This window comes from Aythya ferina, assembly GCF_964211825.1.
Source record: "Aythya ferina genome assembly, chromosome: 1".
NCBI lineage: Eukaryota > Metazoa > Chordata > Aves > Anseriformes > Anatidae > Aythya > Aythya ferina.
In genome coordinates, this window is record NC_140296.1 from 206,363,840 (window position 1) to 206,385,336 (window position 21,497).

General features: G+C 71.5%; 3 protein-coding genes across 3 annotated transcripts in view; 1 reads left to right on the plus strand and 2 right to left on the minus strand.

The window, feature by feature from the left end:
* RBM28 (RNA binding motif protein 28) overlaps positions 1–12,865 on the plus strand; it is a gene marked incomplete at its 5' end in the record, with an annotated part of 13,631 nt that extends 766 nt beyond the window's left edge. Inside the window, 20 exons of the mRNA XM_084507822.1 lie at positions 1,425–1,584; positions 3,686–3,797; positions 3,901–4,000; positions 6,899–7,024; positions 7,142–7,217; positions 8,158–8,250; positions 8,360–8,416; positions 8,520–8,595; positions 8,649–8,878; positions 8,997–9,075; positions 9,172–9,281; positions 9,413–9,486; positions 9,585–9,720; positions 9,817–9,881; positions 9,975–10,130; positions 10,225–10,359; positions 11,377–11,451; positions 11,551–11,822; positions 11,920–12,022; positions 12,481–12,865. Of these exons, the coding sequence (XP_084363948.1) occupies positions 1,425–1,584; positions 3,686–3,797; positions 3,901–4,000; positions 6,899–7,024; positions 7,142–7,217; positions 8,158–8,250; positions 8,360–8,416; positions 8,520–8,595; positions 8,649–8,878; positions 8,997–9,075; positions 9,172–9,281; positions 9,413–9,486; positions 9,585–9,720; positions 9,817–9,881; positions 9,975–10,130; positions 10,225–10,359; positions 11,377–11,451; positions 11,551–11,822; positions 11,920–12,022; positions 12,481–12,615 (2,370 nt within the window). The 3' untranslated portion in view covers positions 12,616–12,865. The remainder of the gene's footprint in view (positions 1–1,424; positions 1,585–3,685; positions 3,798–3,900; positions 4,001–6,898; positions 7,025–7,141; positions 7,218–8,157; positions 8,251–8,359; positions 8,417–8,519; positions 8,596–8,648; positions 8,879–8,996; positions 9,076–9,171; positions 9,282–9,412; positions 9,487–9,584; positions 9,721–9,816; positions 9,882–9,974; positions 10,131–10,224; positions 10,360–11,376; positions 11,452–11,550; positions 11,823–11,919; positions 12,023–12,480) is intronic.
* SND1 (staphylococcal nuclease and tudor domain containing 1) overlaps positions 1–21,497 on the minus strand; it is a 280,994-nt gene that overhangs the window by 144,959 nt on the left and 114,538 nt on the right. The window lies entirely within an intron of this gene.
* LEP (leptin) lies at positions 15,930–17,591 on the minus strand (the record flags this gene model as incomplete). Its single annotated transcript, XM_084491886.1, has 3 exons — positions 17,530–17,591; positions 16,920–17,074; positions 15,930–16,292 (listed from the first exon to the last, which is right to left on the minus strand). The coding sequence occupies exons 2-3, from the start codon at positions 17,061–17,063 to the stop codon at positions 15,930–15,932; spliced, it is 507 nt and encodes a 168-aa protein (XP_084348012.1). The 5' UTR covers positions 17,064–17,074; positions 17,530–17,591.

The window sequence follows — 21,497 nt, forward strand, 5'->3', positions numbered from 1 at the left end:
GGGGGGGACACGAGGTCACCCAGGTGGCGCTGGGGGGGGGGGGGTGGGGGGTGGGGGGGGGCGGGGGACGCTGTCACCCGTGGGCACCGGCAGCGACAGGGCCCCCCCCGCCCCCCCCCCACCCCCCCGGCCCCGTCACTTCGCATCCGTCCCCGCTGACGGCCCCGACGTGACACGGGGGGGGGGTGGGGGGGGGGAGGAAAAAAAAAAATAAAAAAAAATAAAAAAAAATAAAAAAAAGGAAAGGGGGGAGTGGGGGGCGTGGGCTGCCCGTGGGCTGCCCCCCCCCTCAATAACACCCCCCCCTTTTCCCCCCCCCCCCCCCCTCCTTACAGCGCTGCTCCCCCCTGCCCCGGCGCCCCGATGTCCCGCGTGTGGCCGGCGGGGGTGGGGGCGCTGCTGGCGCTTCTCTGCCTGCCCCCCCCCGGAGCCCCCCGAGCCCCCCCGGCTCCCACCGCCCCCTCCTTTCCCCCCCCCCGGCCCCGCAGCGACCCCCCCCGTCCTCTCCCTCAACCTGGGGCTCAACTTCAAGCTGCAGCTGCGGGGGGGCCCCCCCCCACAGCCCCCCCCCCCCAGCACCAGCGCCCCCCCCCCCAATTCCTCCCGACCCCCCCAAGGGCCCCCCCGGCCCTACAGAGGAGCCCGGGTCGGGGGCGGGGGGGGGAGGGGGAGGTTGGTCGGGACCCCCCCCCCATTCTTCCCTCTCCGAGGGGGGGGGGCTGGAGCTGGGCTTCGCCGTGGATCTGAGCGCGGGGCTGGAGCCCGGGGGGGGGGGGCCGGGCAGCGGGGGGCGCCCCCCCCCCCGGGACCCTTCCTCAGGGAGCTGGCGGGACGGCTGGGAGGTGGTGAGTGCCCCCCCCCCCCCATAGAAACCTCCCTAAGACCCCCCTGGGACCCCCCCGTGTCCCCCCTGGGACCCCCCCCGGACCCCCACCCCCCCGTGATTCACCCCCAGATCCCCCCCGGGAACCCCCCCCAGGACCCCCCCGGGACCCCTCCCCCGTAATTACCCCCCTGGGACCCCCCCCGGACCCCCACCCCCCGTGATTCCCCCCCCGGATCCCCTCAGGACCCCCCCGGGACCCCCTCCAGTGACCCCCCAGGACCACCCCCGGGACCCCCCCCCCGTAATTACCCCCCAGGGTCACCCCTGGGACCCCCCCCTCTGAGATTCCCCCCCGGATCCCCTCGGGACCCCCCCGGGATGCTCCCCAAGACCCCCCCCTGGACCCCCCCCCCCACAGAACCCTCTCCAAGCCCCCCCCCATGACCCCTCCTGTGACCCCCCCTCACCGGGACCACCCCCAGATCCCCCCGGGACCCCCCCCGAGACCCCCCCCAGGACCCCCCCCCCCCGTAATTACCCCCCAGGATCACCCCTGGGACCCCCCCCGGGACCCCCCTTTCGGTAATTCCCCCCCCAGGACCCCCCACGAACCCCCCCCAACCTGATGGTGCCCCCCCCTTGCCCCCCCCCCCCCCCCAGGATTCTCCTGCCCACGGCGCCCCCCCACGAGGAACCGGGGGGCAACGGCACCGGGACCCCCTCCCCGCAGGGGGAGCCGGGCAGCGGCGAGGAGCCAGGTGAGGGGGGGGACACACGGGGGGGGGGGTACACGGGGGGGGTCCCACAGGTGAGGGGGGGGCACACGGGGGGGAGGGGGGAGATGGGGGGGCTCAGGCTTCCTATGGGGGGGGGGGCGCGATGGGTGCTTGGGGCTGTAGACGGGGGGGGTGGGGGTCGTGGGGGGGCACGGGGGGGTCGCGGGGTGGGGGGGGGTCTCGTGTGAAGCCCCCACGCCCCACGCGTGTCCCCCCACCCCCCAAAAAAGCCCCCCCATGCCCCACGCGTCCCCCCCCGCCCCCTAAAAGCCCCCCCCGCGTGCCCCATCCCACTCCCACCGCCCCACGCGTGCCCCCCACGTGCCCTACACCCACCCAAAGCCCCCCCACCCCCTAAAAGCCCCCCCACGCGTGCCCCCCACCCCACTAAAAGCCCCCCAGGCCCCACGCGTGCCCCCCCACCCCCCAAAAGCCCCCCACGCGTCCCCCATGTACCCCCCCACCCAAAGCTCCCCCCACACCCCCATGCGTGCCCCCCCACCTGCCCCACTCCCCCCCAAAGCCCCCCCACCGCCCCACACGCGCCCCCCAACCCCCTAAAAGCCCCCCCCGGCCCCAAGCGTGTCCCCCCCAACCCCTTAAAAGCCCCTCCACGCGTGCCCCCCACCCCTTTAAAGCCCCCCCCACGCGATTCCCAATCCTCCCCAAAGCCCAACCACCCCCCACGCGTGCCCCCCCACCCCCTAAAAGTTCCCCACCCCCCACGCGTGTCCCCCACCCCACTAAAAGCCCCCCCACACCCCCACGCGTGCCCCCCCCACCTGCCCACTCCCCCCCAAGCCCCCCTAAAGCCCCCCAGTTGCCCCCCCACCCCTAAAAACCCCACCACCACCCCACGCGTGCCCCCCATCCCTAAAAGCCCCCCCACGGGTGCCCCCCACCCCTTTAAAGCCCCCCCCACACCCCCACGCGATTCCCACTCCCCCCAAAGCCCAACTACCCCACACGCGTGCCCCCCCACCCCACTAAAAGCCCCCCACGCGTGCCCCCATGTACCCCCCCCTACCCAAAGCCCCCCCACACCCCCACGCGTGCCCCCCCACCTGACCCAATGCCCCACACGTGCCCCCCCACCCCCTAAAAGCCCCCCCCGGCCCCACGCGTGACCCCCCCACCCCCCAAAAGCCCCCCCACGCGTCCCCCCATGTCCCCCCCCCACCCAAACCCCCCCCATTGCGTGCCCCCCACCTGCCCACTCCCCCCAACCCCCCCAACCCCCCCCATTTCCCCCCCCACCCCCCTTAAACCGCCCCCACACCCCCCCACGCGTGCCCCCCCCCCCCCCACGCGTGCCCCCCCCCAACATTTCCATCCTCCCCCCCCCCCGCAGCCCCCCACGCCGCCGCCCGCCCTCCCCCGCCGAGCCCGGAGCCCGCCCCACCGCCTCTTCCTGCGACCCCCCCGGGCCCCCCCCGGCTTTTTGCGAGCCGCCGCCGCCCCCCCCCCAAGGCTGGGACCCCCCCCGCGGCCCCCCCACGGGGGGGTTGGGGGGCGGCGGCGGCCGCTTGGGGCCGGGCGGGGCCGGGGCTGCGCTATGGGACCGGGGGGTCTTCGCCCTCCTGGCCGCGGGGGGGCTTGGGGGCTCTGCGCCCCCCCCGGCCCCGCCGCCCGCCTGGGGGGGGCCCTGCTGGCGGCGGCGGGGGGGGCCCGAGCTTTGCCCCCCCTGCTGGAAGCCGCCGGGGTGGCGCTGCCCCCCCCCGCCGCCCGCTTCCTCGCCCCTTTGCCCCCCCCCTGTTTGGGCTGGGGGGTGGCCCTCGCCCTCCGCTTGCGCCCCCCCCCGCGGGACTCCCCTCCCCCCCCCCCCCCTCCTTACCCCCCCGGCTCCTTTTTGGGCTGTCTCCGCCGCCCCCCCCGCCCCCCCCGGCTTTGGCCCTTTTGGCCTTGCTCCACGCGGGGGGGCGGGGGCGGCGGGGGTGTTTTTCCCGGGGGGGGGGATGGGGGGGCGTTAAAGGCGGGGGGGCTGCTGCTCCCCCCGCTTTTGCTGGGGGGGGTTGGCGGCGGCTCTGGGGCGTGGGGGGGGGCGCTGGGGGCGCTGGGGGCGGCGCTGAGCGCGGGGCTGCAGCTGCTGGGGGGCGCAGGGTTGCGCTGGGGGGGGCGGCCCCCCCCCCGCCGTGGGGGTGGTGGGGGCTGCAGCTGGGGGGGCGCCTGGCCGAGCTGGCCATGGGGCTGCCGCTGTTGGCCGCTGTTTTATGCCGGGGGGGGGCACCCCGGGATCGACCACCCCCCCCCCCCGAGGTAGTGCTGGGGGGGGTGGCAGAGCCCCCCCACCCCCCCCAGCCAGAGGGGTGGTCGCCGGGGGGGGGGGGGCGAGGAGAGGGACCCCACGGCCGGTTTCAGCCCCCCCTCGCCCATCGATTTGCGGCGCAGCATCGACGAGGCCCTGCGGGGGGGGGGGGGGGCGCCCCCCCAAGCTGCCCCCCCCTCGGATGAGCCCCCCCCCGCCCTCGTCACCCCCCCCCCACCACCGCCACCCCCCCCAGCTCCTGGTCCTCGCCCTCCCCCCCCTCCCTGCCCCCCCCCCCCCCCGGCCCTGCTGCGTCGAGCTGGTTCTTGCCGGGGGGGGGCTCTGGGGTGGGGGGGGGCAGCCCCCGGCCCCCCAGGTTCTCGCTGAGGCCCAGTCGCAGTTGGGGGGGGGCGGCCCCCCCCCGGGCCCCCCCTGCCCCGAGTGTCCCAGCCCAGGCTCTGACACCGTTGAGTTGTGAGGGGGGGGGGCACACACACCCCCGGGACCCCCCCCCACCACGGGACCCCCCCCCGGTGCTACAGGGACAGTGTGTGGGGGGGCAACGCTGTGACCCCCCCCCCCAGGACATCTTCCCCCCCCCCCCCCCCCCAGATCCCCCCTCCCCCCGCTCTCTGAGCCCCCAGTGACAAAGGGGGGGCCCAAGTGCCCCCCCCCTCAGTACCCCAAGCCCCCCCCATGCACAGCCCCCCCCCCCCGTGTACCAATAAAGACCCGGTGTGAAGTGCGGCCGTGTCACCGTGGGGGGGGGGACACCGTGGGGGGGGGGGGGACATTGGGGGGTCGGGACCCCCCCCGCGGCTGGGGGATGGGAATTGGGGGGGGGGGCCACAACACCCCGTTCCCTGCCCCATAGGCACTGGGGGGGGGGGGCGTGACCGAGGATATGGGGTGGGGGGGGTTCCACCTGACCCCCCCGCGCTTCTACCAGAGGATGGGACCCCCCCGTGCCCCCCCCCCATGGGATAGGACCCCCTGTGCTGCCCCCCATGGGATGGGAGCCCCCCCATGCCACCCCCCCAGGGGAAGGGAACCCCGTGACCCCCCATAACGACACCCCTGACCCCCCCACCCCATAAGTGAGACCCCCCTGACCCCCCCTAGCGGGATGGGACCCCCTGTGCTGCCCCCCCCCAGAGGATGGGACCCCCCCGTGCCCCCTCCCACGGGATGGGACCCCCGTGACCCCCCCCAAAATGGATGAACCCCCTTGTGCCACCCCCTCCTTATGGTATGGGACCCCCCCGACCCCCCCCAAGGGGATGGGACCCCCTGTGCCGCCCCCCTCCAGATGATGGGACCCCCCGTGCCCCCTCCCGTGGGATGGGACCCCGTGACCCCCCCCAAAATATATGGGCCCCCCCCCAAGGGGATGGGACCCCCTGTGCCGCCCCCCCCAGATCGTGGGACCCCCCCCGTGCCCCCTCCCACGGGATGGGACCCCCGTGACCCCCCCCAAAATATATGGGCCCCCCCCCCAAAGGGATGGGACCCCCTGTCCTGCCCCCCCAGAGGATGGAACCCCCCAGTGCCCACCCCCCATGGGATGGGACCCCCGTGCCCCCCCCATAACGGTCTCATTGCCCCCCCGCCCCCCCCCCCCGAAGGAGGGGACCCCCCGAACCCCCCCCCGCATCGAGGGGGGCCCCCCGTGACCTCCAGTAACCCCGTGACCTCCAGTAACCCCCGTGGCCCCGCCCCCAGCCCCGCCCCTAGCCCGCCCCCGCCGTTCCCCGCCGCGCCGCCAGGGGGCGCTGCGCCCCCACCTCCCTCCACCAAAGCCCCGCCCCCTCGCAGGCCCCGCCCCCTTGCCCTTAAGCCCCGCCCCGCGCGTGCCAAGATGGCGGCGGGCAGGAGGCAGCGGCGCGGCCCGAGGGGGGGTCGGTGGGGGGGAAATGGGGGGGGCTGGGGGGATTTGGGGGGATTTGGGGGGGTCCGAGGGGTTTGGGAGGGGGCTGAGGGGGTTGGGGGCGCTGGGGGGGGTCTGGGGAGATTGAGGGGGTCGGGGGTGGGGTTGGGGGGGGGTCTGAGGGGGGTTTGGGGGGGCTGGGGGGGATTTGGGGGGGGTCCGAGGGGCTTGGGGGTGGGTCTGAGGGATTTGGGGGGGCTGGGGGGATTGAGGGGGGTTTGGGGGAGTCTTGGGGGGGGGGCTGGGGCTGGGGGTTTGAGGTTTTGGGGGGGGTCTGGGGGGTTTGAGGGGGGTCTGGGGGGATTTGGGGGGGGGCTGGGGGAAATGAGGGGGGTTTGGGGGGGTCCTTGGGGGGGGTCTGGGGGGTTTGAAGGGGTTTTGGGGGGGCTGGAGGGCATTTGGGGGGGGGTCTGAGGGGTTTTGGGGGGTTTGGGGGTGGGTCTGAGGGATTTGGGGGGGGTCTGGGGGATTGAGGGGGGGTCTGAGGGTTTGGGGGGGCTGGGGAGGGCTTGGGGGGGATCTGAGGGGTTTGGGGGAATCTGGGGGGGATTTGGGGGATCCGAGGGGTTTGGGGGGGATTGAGGGGGGGGGGTTGGGGGGGGGGGGCTGGGGGCTTATGGGGTTTTTGTGGGGGGGGTTAAGGGGCTTGGGGGGGGCTGAGGGATTTTGGGGGGCTGGGGCTGGGGGTTTGGGGGCTTTGAGGGGCCTGGGGGGGGGCTTGGGGGGGTGTCTGAGGGATTTGGGGGGTTCAGGATATTGGGGGGGGCTGGGGTATGGGGTCTGGGGTATTTGGGGGGGGTCTGATGAATATGGGGGGGCTGCAGGGTTTTGGGGAGGGCCTGAGGGGGGCTGAGGGGATTTGGGGGGGGGCTGGGGGGGGCATAAATAGGGTGTGGGGGGGCTGGAATAGGGGTTGGGGATTTGGGGGGGTGGGAAATTGAGGGGTTGGGGGGGGTCTCACCCTGTGCCCCCCCCCCCCCCCCCCCCAGGCACTGCCCCCCCCAAGCCCCATCTCTCAGCCCCCCCCCCACGCCAAAAAGCCCCCGAGCACGGCACCAGGTAACCCCAACCCCCCCCCCCAACCCCCCCACACCCCCAATTTTTGGGGTCTCCGCCCCCCCCAGCTCCTCACCCTGCCCCCCCCCCGACCCCCCCCCAGCAGGGAGCACCCCCCGGCGGAGCAGCCCCCCCGCCCCCCCCGCGGCGTCTCCAAAAAAGCCCGGCTCATCCTGCGCAACCTCAGCTTCAAGGTACGGCCCCCACCCACAAAAAAACAAAACCCAAATCCGGGGGGGGTCCCTGGGGGCTGTGTGACCCCCCCCCGTGACCCCTGTGTCCCCCCCTGACCCCCGTGCCCCCCCCCGCAGTGCGGTGAGGACGAGCTCCGGGCCCTCTTCGCCCCGTTCGGCTCCGTGGTGGAGGTGCACGTCCCCAAAAAGCCAGGTGGGAGCCCCGACCCCAAACACGGCCCCAAACACGGCCCCACGGCCCCCACCCCGTTACTGCAGCCCCGGCCCCATCACCCCGAGCCCACCACCCCATTTTCATCCCCCCATCCCCATCACCCTGTCCCCGTGACCCCATCCCAATCACACCCATCACCCTGACCCCATTACCACATCCCCATCCCCACCACCCCATTTTCATCACCCCCTCCCCCTGTCTTTGTCCCCATCACCCCATCCCATTGTCCCCATCCCATTGTCCCCATCCCATTGTCCCCATCACACCCTTCCCATCCCCCTGGCCCCATCCCTGTCACCCCATCCCTGTCCCCTCACCCCATTGCCCCATCCCTGTCCCTATCACCCGTCCCCATCCCCCTGTCCCCATTACACCATCCCCACCACCCCGCCCCCTGTCCCCGTGTCCCCATCACCCTGTCCCCATCCCTCTCACCCCATCCCCGTGTCCCCATCCCTGTCCCCGTCACCCCACTGCCCCCATCCTCCTGTCCCTATTACCCCATCCCGTCCCCGTGTCCCCCCATGTCCCCCTGTCCCCATCCCCGTGTCCCCTTCTCCCCCCAACCCCCTGTCCCCATCCCCATCACCCCATCCTTTTCCCGTGTCCCCCCCATGTCCCCCTGTCCCCACCCCATCCCCATGTCCCCCCATGTCCCCCTGACCCCCTGTGTCCCCCCCATGTCCCCCTGTCCCCATCCCTGTCCCCATCCCCGTGTCCCCCCGTCCCCACCCCATCCCCTTGTCCCCCCAACCCCGTGTCCCCATGTCCCCATCCCTGTCCCCATCCCCATCACCCCATCCCATCCCTGTGTCCCCGCCCCCCCCATGTCCCCCTGACCCCCCCCGTGTCCCCCTGACCCCATATCCCCCCCCATGTCCCCCCCATGTCCCCATTGTCCCCCCCTGTCCCCCCCCAGGCGGGGCTGTGCGCGGTTTCGCCTTCGTGCAGTTCCGGACGGTGCCGGAGGCAGCCAGGGCACTGCGGGCCCTCAACATGAAAGAGGTGCAAGGTGAGAGCCCCCCGGCCCCCCCGGCACATTTTGGGGACCCCCCCGTGGGGAGGGGACACTCGCTGACCTGTGTCCCCCCCCCCAATTTGTGTCCCCCCCCCCCCAACAGGGCGGCCGGTGGCCGTGGACTGGGCGGTGGCCAAGGACAAGTACCAGGCCCTGCAGGGTGAGTGCACAACGGGGGGGGGGGCTTTGGGGACAGGGGGGGGGCTCTGGGGACAGGGGGGGGGCAGCACTGAGCGTGTGGCCCCCCCCCGTGCCCCCCCCAGCAGGGAAAGAGGAAGAGGAGGGCGGCGGGGCCGCGAAGAAGGGGATGAAGGTCACGGCCGGGGGGGACCCAGGACGGTGAGCGAGGGACGGGGACGGGGTGGGGGGTGAGGATGGGACCCCCCCCCCAGAGGGGTGGGACCCCCCCCGCGAGGTCCTGAAGGTGTGGATTTAGGGCGCGGGGGGGGGGCGGCGGGCACGGGGAGCGGCGAGGAGGAGGAGGAAGGTGAGGAAGAGGAGGAGGAGGAGGAAGAAGAGGAGGAGGAGGAGGAGGCGCCCGGCGAGGACGGTGACCAAGAGGAAGGCTCGGGCGCAGAGCACGGCGATGATGATGATGATGGTGACGATGATGATGATGAAGGTGAGGGGCTGGGGGGCTCTGCGGGGCCCTTTTGGGGTGCTGCGGGGCTGGGGGGGCCCTGTCCCGCCCCCCCCTCACCCACCAGGGGTCTGTGTCCGTGTCCCCCCCCCCCCCCCAGATGCCGGCAGCCCCCCGAAGCGGCAGCGGGGCCCGGAGCGCCCCTCGGACGTGAGCGAGGGCAGGACGGTGTTTGTCAGGTGAGGGGGGGCCCCAAATCCCACGGGGGGGGGACACGCACACAGGGGGGGAGGTGCTGAAGGGGTGACCCCCCCCGGGTGTGTGTCCCCCCCCAGAAATTTGTCCTTCGAGACGGAGGAGGAGGCGCTGGGGGAGCTGCTGCAGCGGTTCGGGGAGCTGCGCTACGTGCGCCTGGTGCTGCACCCCGACACCGAGCACTCCAAAGGTAACGGGGGGCAAGGGGGGGGCGCGAGGGGGCTGGGGACCCCCCCACAACACCGCCTGGTCCCTTTGGGGCTGGGGGGGGGCGGGGGGTGTCCCTTTGTCCCCATCTCCCCCCCCTCACCTCGTCCCCAGGCTGCGCCTTCGCCCAGTTCCGCACGCAGGAGGCGGCGCAGCAGTGCCTGCGGGCAGCGCAGGGGGACGGCGAGGTGAGCGCACGGGGAGAGCCCGGGGGGGGCAAATTAAAGCTGGGGGGGGGGGGGGGCATCCTAAAGCCCCCCCCCCCGCCTCACCCCGTGCCTTGTAGGCGGGGGGGCTGCGTCTGGACGGGCGGCAGCTGCGGGTGGACCTGGCGGTGAGCCGCGAGGAGGCGCGGCGCCTGCGCGCACCCAGCGCCCCGAAGCCCTCGGGGACCCGAAATCTTTACCTGGCCCGCGAGGGACGTGAGTAACGCCCCCCCCTAAAACCTCCCCGGGGGGGTCCCGCGCCCCCTTGAGCCCCCCCCCTCCCCAAAACCCTCCCCCCCTTTCTCCTTGCAGTGATCCGCGCCGGCACCAAGGCGGCCGAGGGCGTGAGCGAGGCCGACATGGCGAAGCGCGCGCGGGTGAGCGCCGGCGGCCACGGTGACATTTTGGGGGGGGGTCCCTGCTTTATTTTGGGGCCCCCCCACTTAATTTTTCGCCCCCCACTGCTGCAGTTCGAGGAGCTGAAGCACCAGAAGCTGCGGGACCCCAACATCTTCGTGTCCCGCACCCGCCTGTGCCTCCACAACCTCCCCAAGGCCGTCGACAGCGCCCGGCTGCGGCGCCTGCTGCTGCGCGTGGCCGGCGGCCGGGGCGTGCGCATCAAGGAGGTCGGGCTCTGACCCCCCCCCTGTGTCCCCCCCAAGGGGGTCTCACGGTGCCGGGGGGGGGTCCCTGACGCTCTGCGTGCCCCCCCCCTCACAGTGCCGGGTGATGAGGGACCGGGGGGGCCAGGGGCAGTCCCTGGGCTACGCCTTCGTGGAGTTCGCGGAGCACGAGCAGGCGCTGGCGGCGCTGCGGGGCACCAACAACAACCCCCGGCTCTTCGGGCCGCAGAAGGTGACAATGGGGACATGGGGACACGGGGACACGGCCACCACCCCCCACCCCCCCCGGGAGGGTTTGGGGTGCCACCGGGTCTCCTGGGGTCATCCTGACCCCCCCCAGCCTTTGGGTGGCGTCCTTTGGGGGTCCCTCATGGGCTGCAGCAGCCTCGTGTGGCACTGGTGTTGTCCCCTCTCTGTCCCCCCCTCTTTGTCCTGCAGGACCCCCATTTGTCCCCCAACCCCATGGGATGTCCTCCCCCTTGTCCTGCAGGACCCCCAGGTGCCCCCCACCCCATGGGATGTCCCCAATCTGTCCCCCCCTTGTCCTACAGATCCTCACGTTGCCCCCCACCCCATGCGATATCCCCCAGATGTCCCCCCCCCTTGTCCTGCAGGACCCCCAGAGGTCCCCCCACCCCATGGGATGTCCCCCAGATGTCCCCCCCCCTTGTCCCTTGTCCCCCCCCCTCCATCACCCCGTGTCCTGCAGGTCCCCCAGGTGCCCCCCACCCCATGGGATGTCCCCAGTCTGTCCCCCCCCATCCTGCAGGACCCCCATTTGTCCCCCCACCCCATGGGATGTCCCCAGTCTGTCCCCCCCCTTGTCCTACAGATCCTCACATTGCCCCCCACCCCATGGGATGTCCCACAGATGTCCCCCCCTTGTCCTACAGACCCTAAAGTTGCCCCCCACCCCATGGGATATCCCCCAGATGTCCCCCCCCCTTGTCCTGCAGGACCCCCAGAGGTCCCCACCCCATGGGATGTCCCCAATCTGCCCCCCCCATCCTGCAGGACCCCCATTTATCCCCCCCACCCCATAAACTCCCCCATTTCCCACCCCCTTTACCCTGCAGCCCCCTTCCCCCCCTGCCCAACACATCCCCCCCTTTCTCACCCCACAGCACCCCCGGGCTGCCCCCGTCACCCCCCCACACCCCACGGGACAGTTCCGGGGTACCCCTGGGGATCCAAGAGCCCCCCCCCCACCCAAAAATAAAACCCCCAAACCCCCCCCCTGTTCCCCCAGAGACCCATCGTGGAGTTCTCCCTGGAGGATCGCCGCAAGCTGAAGCTGAAGGAGCAGCGCGCCCAGCGCAGCCTGGTAGGGGTCAGCCCCGTGTGCCCCCCCCCCAAAATATTGTCATGGCCCCCCCCGGGGGGGGTCTCACCCCTTTTTTCCCCCCCCCCCCACCTTGGGCAGCTCAAGCTGAAGCTGAAGGAGAAGGAGGAGAAGGAGGAGGAAAAGGAGACGGCGCCCTCGGAGCCCCCGGGACCCCCCCAGAAGCATGGGGGCAAGAAGCAGCGGCCCCCCCCGGCCCCCCCAGCTCAGGACCCCCCCCGTAAGCCCCTGGCCCCCCCCTCTCCGTGGTCGGGTTTCCGCACAGAGGCTCAGGTGGAGCGCGTGGAGCTGCCGGACGGCACCCGGCGCAGGAAGGTGCTGCCCCTGCCCTCGCACCGCGGGCCCAAAATCAGGTAAGGACCCCCCCCCAAAAAAAAATCCCACCCCCCCCCAGCCCCTTGGCCTCCCCTGGGGGTCTGGGGGTGCTCACCCTGCTCCCCCCACCCCCAGGAAGCGCGATAAGGGCAAGGTGAAGCCGGGCCCCCCCCCGCCCAAGCCGAAAGCCAAAGCTGCGGGGAGGAAGGAGAAGCGCAAGGCGGCCCCCCCCGCCAAGGTAAGGGCTTGGGGGGGGGCTCAGAGCCCCAATTTTGGGGGGCTCGGACCCCCAGGTTTTGGGGTTTGGACCCCCAATTTGTGGGGCGCAAAGTGGGGGGGTCCCTATGTTGTCCCCCCTGTGGCTCCTGCAGCTCTCAGCAGTGCAGTGATGCACCCTGTGCCCCCCCCCTTTTGGTGACCCCCATTTTTGGGGTGCAGACCCCCAATTTGTGGGGCTCAGACCCCCAAGTTTTGGGGCTCAGACCCCCAATTTGTGGGGCACAAGGGGGGGGGTCCTTTTGTTGCCCCCCCTTGGCTCCTGCAGCTCTCAGCACTGCGGTGCCGCACCCAGGCTGCTCCCTGCGCCCCCCCCCCAATTTTGGTGTCCCTATCCCCATTTTTTGCTGTCCCCGCGCCCCCCCCCTATTTTTGGTGTCCCCGTGCCCCCCCCCCCAGCTCACCCCCTTCCTTTTACAGCCCCCCCAGCGGCGCCGGGAGGCCGGGGGGGCCGAGGCTCGCTTCGCCCTGCTGGTGGAGCAATACAAGAGGAAGATTTTGGGGGCCCCCGGCCGGGCCCCCCCCGCCAAGAGGAGCAAATGGTTCGAGGACTGAGCCCCCCCCCGGCCCCCCCAGAATATGGGGGGGGGTCCCCGACCCCCGAGCCGCAGCGGGCTGCCCCCCATGGGGGAACCAGGGGCTGCCCCCCCCCCCCTGCACAATTTGGGGTCCCCCTTTTGGGGTCTCCATGGGTGTGGGGGGGGGGGCAGCCCCCCCCCCAAAGCCCCCTCTTCGTGCTGGGGGGGGGCTGTTGTAAAAAAAAAAAAAAAGGATTTATTTTAATAAAGGGCTTTTTGCAGCGGGAGCCCTCCCTTTTTGTGCCGGGGGGGGGTCCCCAGATTTTGGGGGGGGGGTCCCAGGGCCTTGAAACAGGGGCTGGGGGAAGGAGGATGCCCGGGGGGGGGGGGGAAAACAGGTAGGGGGGGGGCTCAGCGCTGAGCCCTGGGGCTGAGAGTGGGGAGGGGGCTCCCCAAAATTAGGGGGGCTGAGGTGCTCTGGGTGCCCCCCCCCTTAAAAAAAAACCCCAAAACTGGGTGGCCGTGCTGCTCGGCACACGGCTTCCACCGCCGGGGGGGGGTCCGGGGGGGGCCCCTGTGAGTCAGCAGCCGGGGCCCGTGGCCAGCGGCACCGTGAGGGACGTGCGCCCGGTGTCCCCCCCCCGCCCCCGCCCCCCCCACGGTGGGGCTGCGGTGACCAAATCCCGGGGGGGGGCACCCGCGGCTGAGATTTTTTCCACCCGCGGGTGGAGGTGACGGGAAACGGGCGCGGGGGGGGGGGGGACAATTGGGGACACGGGGGGGACATGGGGGACCCATGGGGACGTGGGGGGGCAATTGGGGGTGGGGGGGGGTATGGGGGACAAATGGGGATATGGGGATGTGGGGGGATGTGGGGGCAAGGGGGGGACATGGGGGGGACACGGGGGGACATGGGGACACGTGGGGACACCTGGGGATGTGGGGGGACATTTGGGGACAACGGGACACATGGGGACAAGGGGATCCATGGGGGGGACAAGTGGGGGTGTGGGGGGATATGGGGGGACATGGGGGGACACCTGGGGATGTGGGGACAAGGGGGGGACATTGGGGGACATGGGGACATGGGGGAACACATGGGGATGTGGGGGGACCTGTGGGGACAAGGGGGGGACACGGGGGGACATTGGGGGACATGGGGACACATGGGGACACCTGGGGATGTGGGGGGACATTTGGGGACAAGGGGGCACATGGGGACATGGGGGGGACAAGTGGGGGTGTGGGGGGACATGGGGACATGGGGGGACAAGGGGGGGACATGGGGGGACATGGGGGGACACATGGGGATGCGGGGGGACACGTGGGGACAAGGGGACACGTGGGGACATGGGGGGGACACGTGGGGATGTGGGAGGAATATGGGGGACACCTGGGGATGTGGGGGGACATTTGGGGACAAGGGGACACGTGGGGACAAGGGGATCCATGGGGACATGGGGGGGACATGTGGGGGTGTGGGGGGACATGGGGGGATGTGTTGGGGGATGTGGGGGACTTGGGGGGACATGGGGACACATGGGGACATGGGGGGTGGCAATGACTTGGCTCCGGGCTCTGTCCCTCCGTGTCCCCATCCCTGTCCCCATCCCAGTCCCATCCCAGTCCCCCCCATCCCATCCCAGTCCCATCCCAGTCCCCCCACGCCCCCTCCCTGCTGCAGGGCCCCGCTGGGGTGCCAGGGGATTAATGGGAGGTGGGGGGGACAGGGACAGGGACAGGGACAGGGTCCAGCCGGGGTCACCACCCCCGGGGTGTCCCCAGCCTGTCCCCGGGATGTCCCCGCGGTGGGGGGGTGACACGGGGCCGGGGGGGGCCACATGGGGACAGCGGCTCCCAAACCCAACCGCAGCCCCGGCCCCGTGCCAGCACCGGGATGTCCCCATCCTGTCCCCATCCTGTCCCCATCCTGTCCCCATCCCTGTCCCCTCTGTCACCGCAGCAGCCACCGGGTCCCACGGGGCCACGGCTGCTCCGGGGGGGGCCACGACCCCTCTGAACCCCGGGGACCCCCCGAGGGACCCCCCCGAGGGACCCGCTCAGCCCTGCCCTCGGCCCCGGGGAGGGGGATGGAGGATGGCAGAAAAATGACAATAATAAGAATAATAAGAAGAATAATTTTAATATTTATAATAATAATAGCAATAATAATAATGTTAACAATAATAATATTAATAATAATTAATAATAATAATTAATAATAATAATAAGAGGTAAGGAGGAAGGCACGAGGCTGGAGTTTCTTTGGTGGCGGTGCTGGCGGTGTGGGGCTGGCAGGGCCCCCGATGTCACCAGTGTCCCCTGGTTCTTGGTGGTGTCCCCAGGGCACCCCTGGTGTCCCTGAGGTGTCCCCGGGGCGTCCCCGGTGTCCCCAAGGCGTTCCTGGTGTCCCTGGTGTCCCCGATGTCCCTGGGGCATCCCTGGTGTCCCTGGTGTCCCCTGGTTGTTGCTGGTGTCCCTGAGGTGTCCCCGGGGCATCCCTGGTGTCCCCCAGTGTCCCCAAGGCATTCCTGGTGTCCCTGGAGCATCCCTGGTGTCCCTGATGTCCTTGGTGTCCCCTAATTGTTGCTGGTGTCCCTGAGGCATTTCTGGTGTCCCCTGGTGTCCCCGGGGCATCCCCAGTGTCCCTGGCATCCCTGATTGTTGCTGGTGTCCCCAGGGCATCCCTGGTGTCCCCTGGTGTCCCTGAGGCATCCCTGGTGTCCCCTGGTGTCCCCTGGTTGTTGCTGGTGTCCCCTGGTGTCCCCTGGTGTCCTCACTGTCCCCGGCATCCCTGCGTGCCACTGGTGTCCGTGGCACTCCCGGTGTCCCTGATGTCCCTGGTGTCCCCTGGTTGTTGCTGGTGTCCCCAGGGCATCCCTGGTGTCCCCTGGTGTCCCTGAGGCATCCCTGGTGTCCCCTGGTGTCCCCTGGTTGTTGCTGGTGTCCCCTGGTGTCCCCTGGTTTCCTCACTGTCCCCGGCATCCCTGCGTGCCACTGGTGTCCGTGGCACTCCCGGTGTCCCTGATGTCCCTGGTGTCCCCTGGTTGTTGCTGGTGTCCCTAAGGCATTTCTGGTGTCCCCTGGTGTCCCCTGGTGTCCCCTGGTTGTTGCTGGTGTCCCCTGGTGTCCCCTGGTGTCCCCCGGTGTCCCCTATTGTCCCCACTGTCCCCCGCATCCCCACGTGCCGCTGGTGTCCGTGGCACTCCCGGTGTCCCCGGTGTCCCCAGTTGCTGCCGCTCCCCGCGGCACCCCCGCTATCCCTGGCTATCCCTGGCTATCCCCCGATGTCCCTCGATGTCCCCAACGCCCCCCTCACCCCCCGACGCCCCCCCCCCCCCCCCCCAAATTTTAGCAGGCGGGGGCCGCGTCGAGGCGCGCGGCGATGCCGTCGAGGCAAGCGCGGAGCCGGGCCAGCGCCAAGCCGGCGACCGTGTGCGGAGCCTGGGCCAGCAGCTCGGCCAACCCCGGGGGGGGCACCTCGGCTTGCCGGGGGGGGGGTCCGCAACCCGAGTGGGCGGCCAGGGCGGTCAGGAGGCTGCGGAGGTTCTCCAGGTCGCTCAAAATTTGAGGGGGGGGCGCGGCGGCGGCGGGGAGGGCGCGCAGGAGGCGCTGGAAGAGCTGCAGCCGCTGCTCCATCGCCCCCAGCCCCTCGGGGGGGCGCGCCCCGGGCATCGCCTCCAGCCCCAGCACCCGCGGGCCCAGCGGGAAGAGCTGCGAGGAGATTGAGGGGGGGGGTCACCGGGGGGGGGTGGTGGGGGGGGGGGGGGGTCACTCCCGTATCCGTCCCTATGGATTCTCTTTGGGGTCCCGTTTGGCCAGGGGGAGCCCGTGGGGATGTGTGGGGGCGCCCCCCCCCGCTGCCCCCCGAGGTGCCACGGGTGTCGCCGTCACGGGTGACCCCCCCCTGGGGACCCCCCCCCGGGACAAGGGGACACCCCCCCCCCCACCCCGAGGTGCCACGGACACCCCTTTTTGGGGAGCGGGACCCTGCGCCACCACGGGGGTCCCACCCCGGGGACCCTCAGGGACACGGGACCACCCCCCCCACCCCCCCATTGACCCCCCCAGGACCACCACAGGGCACAGGACCCCCCCCCCACGACACTCACCCCACCCTGGGGACCCTCAGGGACACCGTGCCACCCCCCCCACCCCCCTATTCCCCCCCCCACATAACCACACAGTGGCGCAGGACCCCGCACCCCTCCCCTTATCTCCATCCCCCCCCTCATTGCCACGAACCTCCCCCCCCGGGGGGACCCTCGCAGCCCACCTCCCCCCCCCTTCACCCACCCCCCCGTGGCCCCCCCCCGTGCCCCCCCCGTGTCGCTGCCTTGCCTGCAGGAGCTGGATGCGGGCGCTGAGGGTGCGGGCGAGGCTGCGGGTGTCCGCCCAAACCTTTTCGGGGCGCACGGGGCGGCCACCGGCCGGGGGGGGCCACAGCCACAGGAGCCCCCAGAGCCACGCGCCGTGACACCGCATGCTGCCAGGGGCTGGGGGGGGAAGGGGGACAGGGGGGGGACAAGGGGGGGTCAGCACCCGGTGCCCCCACCTCTCCGAAACACCCCGAGCGCACCGCAGGGCACGCGGGGAGCGGCGTCACCGGGGGGGTCCCCAAGACTCGCGCCCCGCGCCCCGTGGGTGACGTGGGTGGGGGCGCGGAGCCAAGTGGGACACGGTGCCAGGGGTGTCCCCCCCCCACCAAAAGGTTCCTGTGGGGGGGGGGGGACATGGTGACACGGGGGGGGGCTCGCCAAGCCGTGGGCACGTGCGGCCTTCCCGGAGCTGCCCTTTCGCAAGGGCCACCGGTGGCACAAGGTCACCGGCCGTGACCGCGGGGCTGGCACCGGGCCCCCCCCCCCCCGGGGGTGATGGTGGGGGGGACACGAGGTGACAACGAGGTGACATTTGTGTCCCCCCCCCCCCAAAAAAAAAAATATGTACTCACTGGATGCTGGCACCCGCTCGCTGAGCCTGTGGGGGGAGAGAGCAGGGTGATGGGGACGTGGGGACATGGGGAGGTGTCCCCTGAGGTCACCGAGGGGGGGGGACCCCAAATTTGGAGCCCGGGGTGTGGTGGGGGGGGGTCCTGGGGGCGTGGGGGGGGCTGTGGGGTGTTCTAGGGAAGGGGTCCTAAGGGGAGGGTAAGGGGGGGGTGTCCCAAGGGAAGGGGTCATAAAGGGAGGGGGGTCCCTGGGAGGGGGGGCAAAAAGGGGGGGGGTGTCCCAAAAGGGGGGGGTGTCCCAAAGGGGGGGGCATCCCAGGTGGGGGGTGTCCCAAATGGGGGTGTCCCTAGGGATGAGGGGGTCCTAAAGGGGGGGGGGGACCTATAGAGGGGGTGTCCTAGGGAAGGGGTGTCCCAAATGGGGGGGGGGTATCCCAAATGGGGGGGGGCGTCCCTAGTGGGGGTGTCCCTAGGGAAGGGGGGGTCCCCAAGAGGGGGTGTCCCAAAGGGGGGGCGGTGTCCCACAGAGGGAGCATCCCAAGGAAGGGGCGTCCCAAGGAGGGGTTATCCCAAAGGGGGGGGGTGTCCCAAAGATGGGGGGGGGGGGTACCCCTAGTAGGGGGGGGGGTCTCGGGGGGGGGTCCCGCTTACCTGGGCCGCCCCGTCGGGTCCGGTCCGGTCCCATGGCCCCGGCCCTGTTATATAGCAGCCCGCCCGCCCCCGCCCGTGGCTCCCCGCCCGGCCCCCCCCCGCGTGTGTCCGTCTGTCCGTCTGTCCATCCAGAGGGACCCCCCCCGCAGTGCAAAAGGGGGGGGGGGTCAGGGGTATAGGGGTTTGGGGGGGGCGAAGGGGAAGGTTCAGGGGTATTGGGGTTGGGGGGGGGGGGATGCACCGAGCACAGGGGGTGGGGGGGTCCCAAGGAGCACGGGGGGGGGCCCGGTACATATAGTGAGGGGGGGGGGGCTGGGGACACACGGTGTGGGGTGGGGGGGGCTGGGGGGCACACGGGGGGGTCACGGAGTGAGGGGGTCTGGGGACAGGCACGATTTGGGGAGGGGGGTTCCCTGGGGATGCACAGTGGGGGGGGGGGTCCTGGGGCCATGCGCATCGCGGGGGGGGGGTCTCAGGGACACACAGGGTGTGTGTGGGGGGTCCCGGGGTCATACGTGGGGGGGGGGTCCCGGGGTCATACATGGGGGGGGGTCCTGGGGACAGGCACGATTTGGGGAGGGGGTCCCTGGGGACACGCAGCATGGAGAGGTCCCGGGGCCCTGCACATCGGGGGGGGGTGTCCCGGGGCCATATATAGGGGGGGGGGGGTCCCGGGGACAGACACGATTTGGGGGGGGGTCCCTGGAGCCCCACGAGCCCGGGGAGCCCCGCGGGCCGGGACAGACGGACACGGCCGCACGGACGGACGCACGGACACGCGCCCCGCGCCTACGTGCGCACGGCCAGGGCACCCGCACCGGCACGGGGCGCGCCCCCCCCCCCCCCCCACGGCCACGCCCCCCCAGGACACGCCCCACGGCCACGCCCACGCGGGACACCCCCCCACACCCCGCCACGAGTGTCCCCGCGGGGGGGGTCCCGTTCCCAAACCCTTTGTCCTGTGAGAAGAGGGGGACACGGTGGGGACCCCCCCCCCCCAACCAAGGACAGGGACACGCAGGGACAACCGCCCCACGCCCACCCCACGCCCACCCACGCGTGTTTCCCCCCCCACCGGGGGTCCTGGGGGGGGGGGAGGGCACTCCCACCCCCCCCAGTGCTGCTCCATGGAGCCCAGGGTGTGTGGGGTCACGGGGTGCCCACGGTGTCACCTGCGTGGGGACACGGGGGGACACGGGGCAGGGCTGCTGGGTGGAGTTGGGATGGGAAGGGATTGGGATTGGGGTTGGGATTGGGGTTGGGATTGGGATGGGATGGGATGGGATTGGGATTGGGATGGGGATGGGATGGGATGGGATGGTGATGGGATGGGATGGGGATGGGATTGCGATTGGGATTGGATTTGGGATTGGGATTGGATTTGGGATTAGGATGGGATGGGGATCGGATGGGGATGGGATGAGATGGGATAGGGATGGGGATGGGATGGGATTGGGATTGGATTTGGAATTGGGATTAGGATTGGGTTTGGATTTGGGATTTGGGATTGGGATTGGGATTGGGATTGGGATTGAGATGGGGATGGGATGGGATGGGGTGGGATGGGGATGGCAGCACAGGGACAGTTATGGGATGGGCACTGGGGCTGCACCACCCCGTACCCTATCAGGGACCCCCCCAGCCCTGGGGCTCCCCCAGGACACCTCTCTGCCCCCCCCCCCATTTCCACTTCCCACAGACAGCCCCAGGCCCCCCACTGCAAAACCAGACCCCCCCCCGCCCCCCCAGGGGCTGATGGTGGCGGGGGGAACGGGCTGGAGGCTTGTCCCCAAATGTCCCCAGCGTGGGGTCGGGGTGACGCAGGGACACAACGGGGACATCCCTGCTGCGGCCCCGCATCACCCCAGCCCCTACATGGGGGGGGGGGAGCGGGGCTTTGTTGTGGGATTCCCCCCCCCTCCCAGGACCCCCCCCCAGCCATCCCATGGTGAGGGTGAGCCAGGGGGCAGCTGGGGACAGGGCCGTGTCCCTGCTCGGTGTCCCCGTCACCTCCCGTTCTGGCGGCGCGCGGGGTCCCATGGAGAGGTTGGGGGGGGTCTGGGAGGAGGGGGGGGTCCCTGGATTTGGGGTGTCCGTGGCTGGGAAGGCAGCGAAGGGGGGGGGGAGGGAATTGCCCAAGAGAGCTCCGGGCTGGGCAAACATTGACACAGCGCTGCCAGGAAGGGGAGGGACGGGGCCCTGGGGACACGGGGACACCCGCACGGCACCCGACGCGTCTGGGTCGTGCGTGGGGACACGCGTGGGAAGGGGACACCCCCGGGGGTGCGGCCGGGCACGGTGCGGGGTCACCGTGGGGCTGGGTGTCCCCTGTGGGGCCGGGTGTCCCCTGTGGGGCTGGGTGTCCCTATGGGGCCGTGCACCCCCATGGGGCTGGGTGTCCCCATGTGCACACCGTGGGGCTGTGGGGCCGTGTGTCCCCCCTACGGGACTGTGTCCCCCTGTGGGGCCGTGTCCCCCTGTGCACATTGTGGGGCTGTGTCCCCCCATGGGGCTGTGTCCCCCTATGGGGCCGTGTCCCCCTGTGCACACCATGGGGCTGTGTCCCCCTATGGGGCCATGTCCCCTTGTGCACATCGTGGGGCCGTGTCTCCCCATGGGGCTGTGTCCCCCTAATAGGGCCGTGTGTCCCCATGTGCACATCGTGGGGCCGTGTCTGCCCATGGGGACACGTCCCCCTAATGGGGCTGTGTGTCCCCATGTGCACACCATGGGTCTGGGTCCCCCTATGGGGCCGTGTCCCCCTAACGGGTTCATGTCCCCATGTGCACATTGTGGGGCCGTGTCCCCTTACTGGGGGCCGTGTCCCCTTGTGCCCCCATGGGGCTGTGTCCCCCTGTGGGGCTGTGTCCCCATGCGCACACCACGGGGCTGTGTCCCCCTATGGGGCCGTGTCCCCGTGTGCCCCCGTGGGGCTGTGCACACCCTACACACACACGTGCGCCCCCAGACACGCACCTACCCACACGTCCGCTTGCACACGCGCGTGCATGACCACCAGGGACCGCATCGTGCCCCCCCCCCCCCCCAAAAAAAATCTCCGTGCCCGCACTCACCTGGCCGTGGCCACCCCGCGCCTCCCCGCCGCGTGGCTCCCTCGCAGATCCTTTTTGGGGTAAGGGCTTCCTGAGTGCTGGCGGGTCAACAGCAAGCCCAGACCGCAAAAAGATCCGAGAGGGAAAGGGCCCGGCAGCCTCCGCCGGGCAGGGGGGGACGCGGGGACACCCCTGGGGGGGGGGGTGTCAGGGTGTCCGGGGTGTCCCAAACCCGATTCACCCCCCCCCCAAGGAGTTGGGGGACGT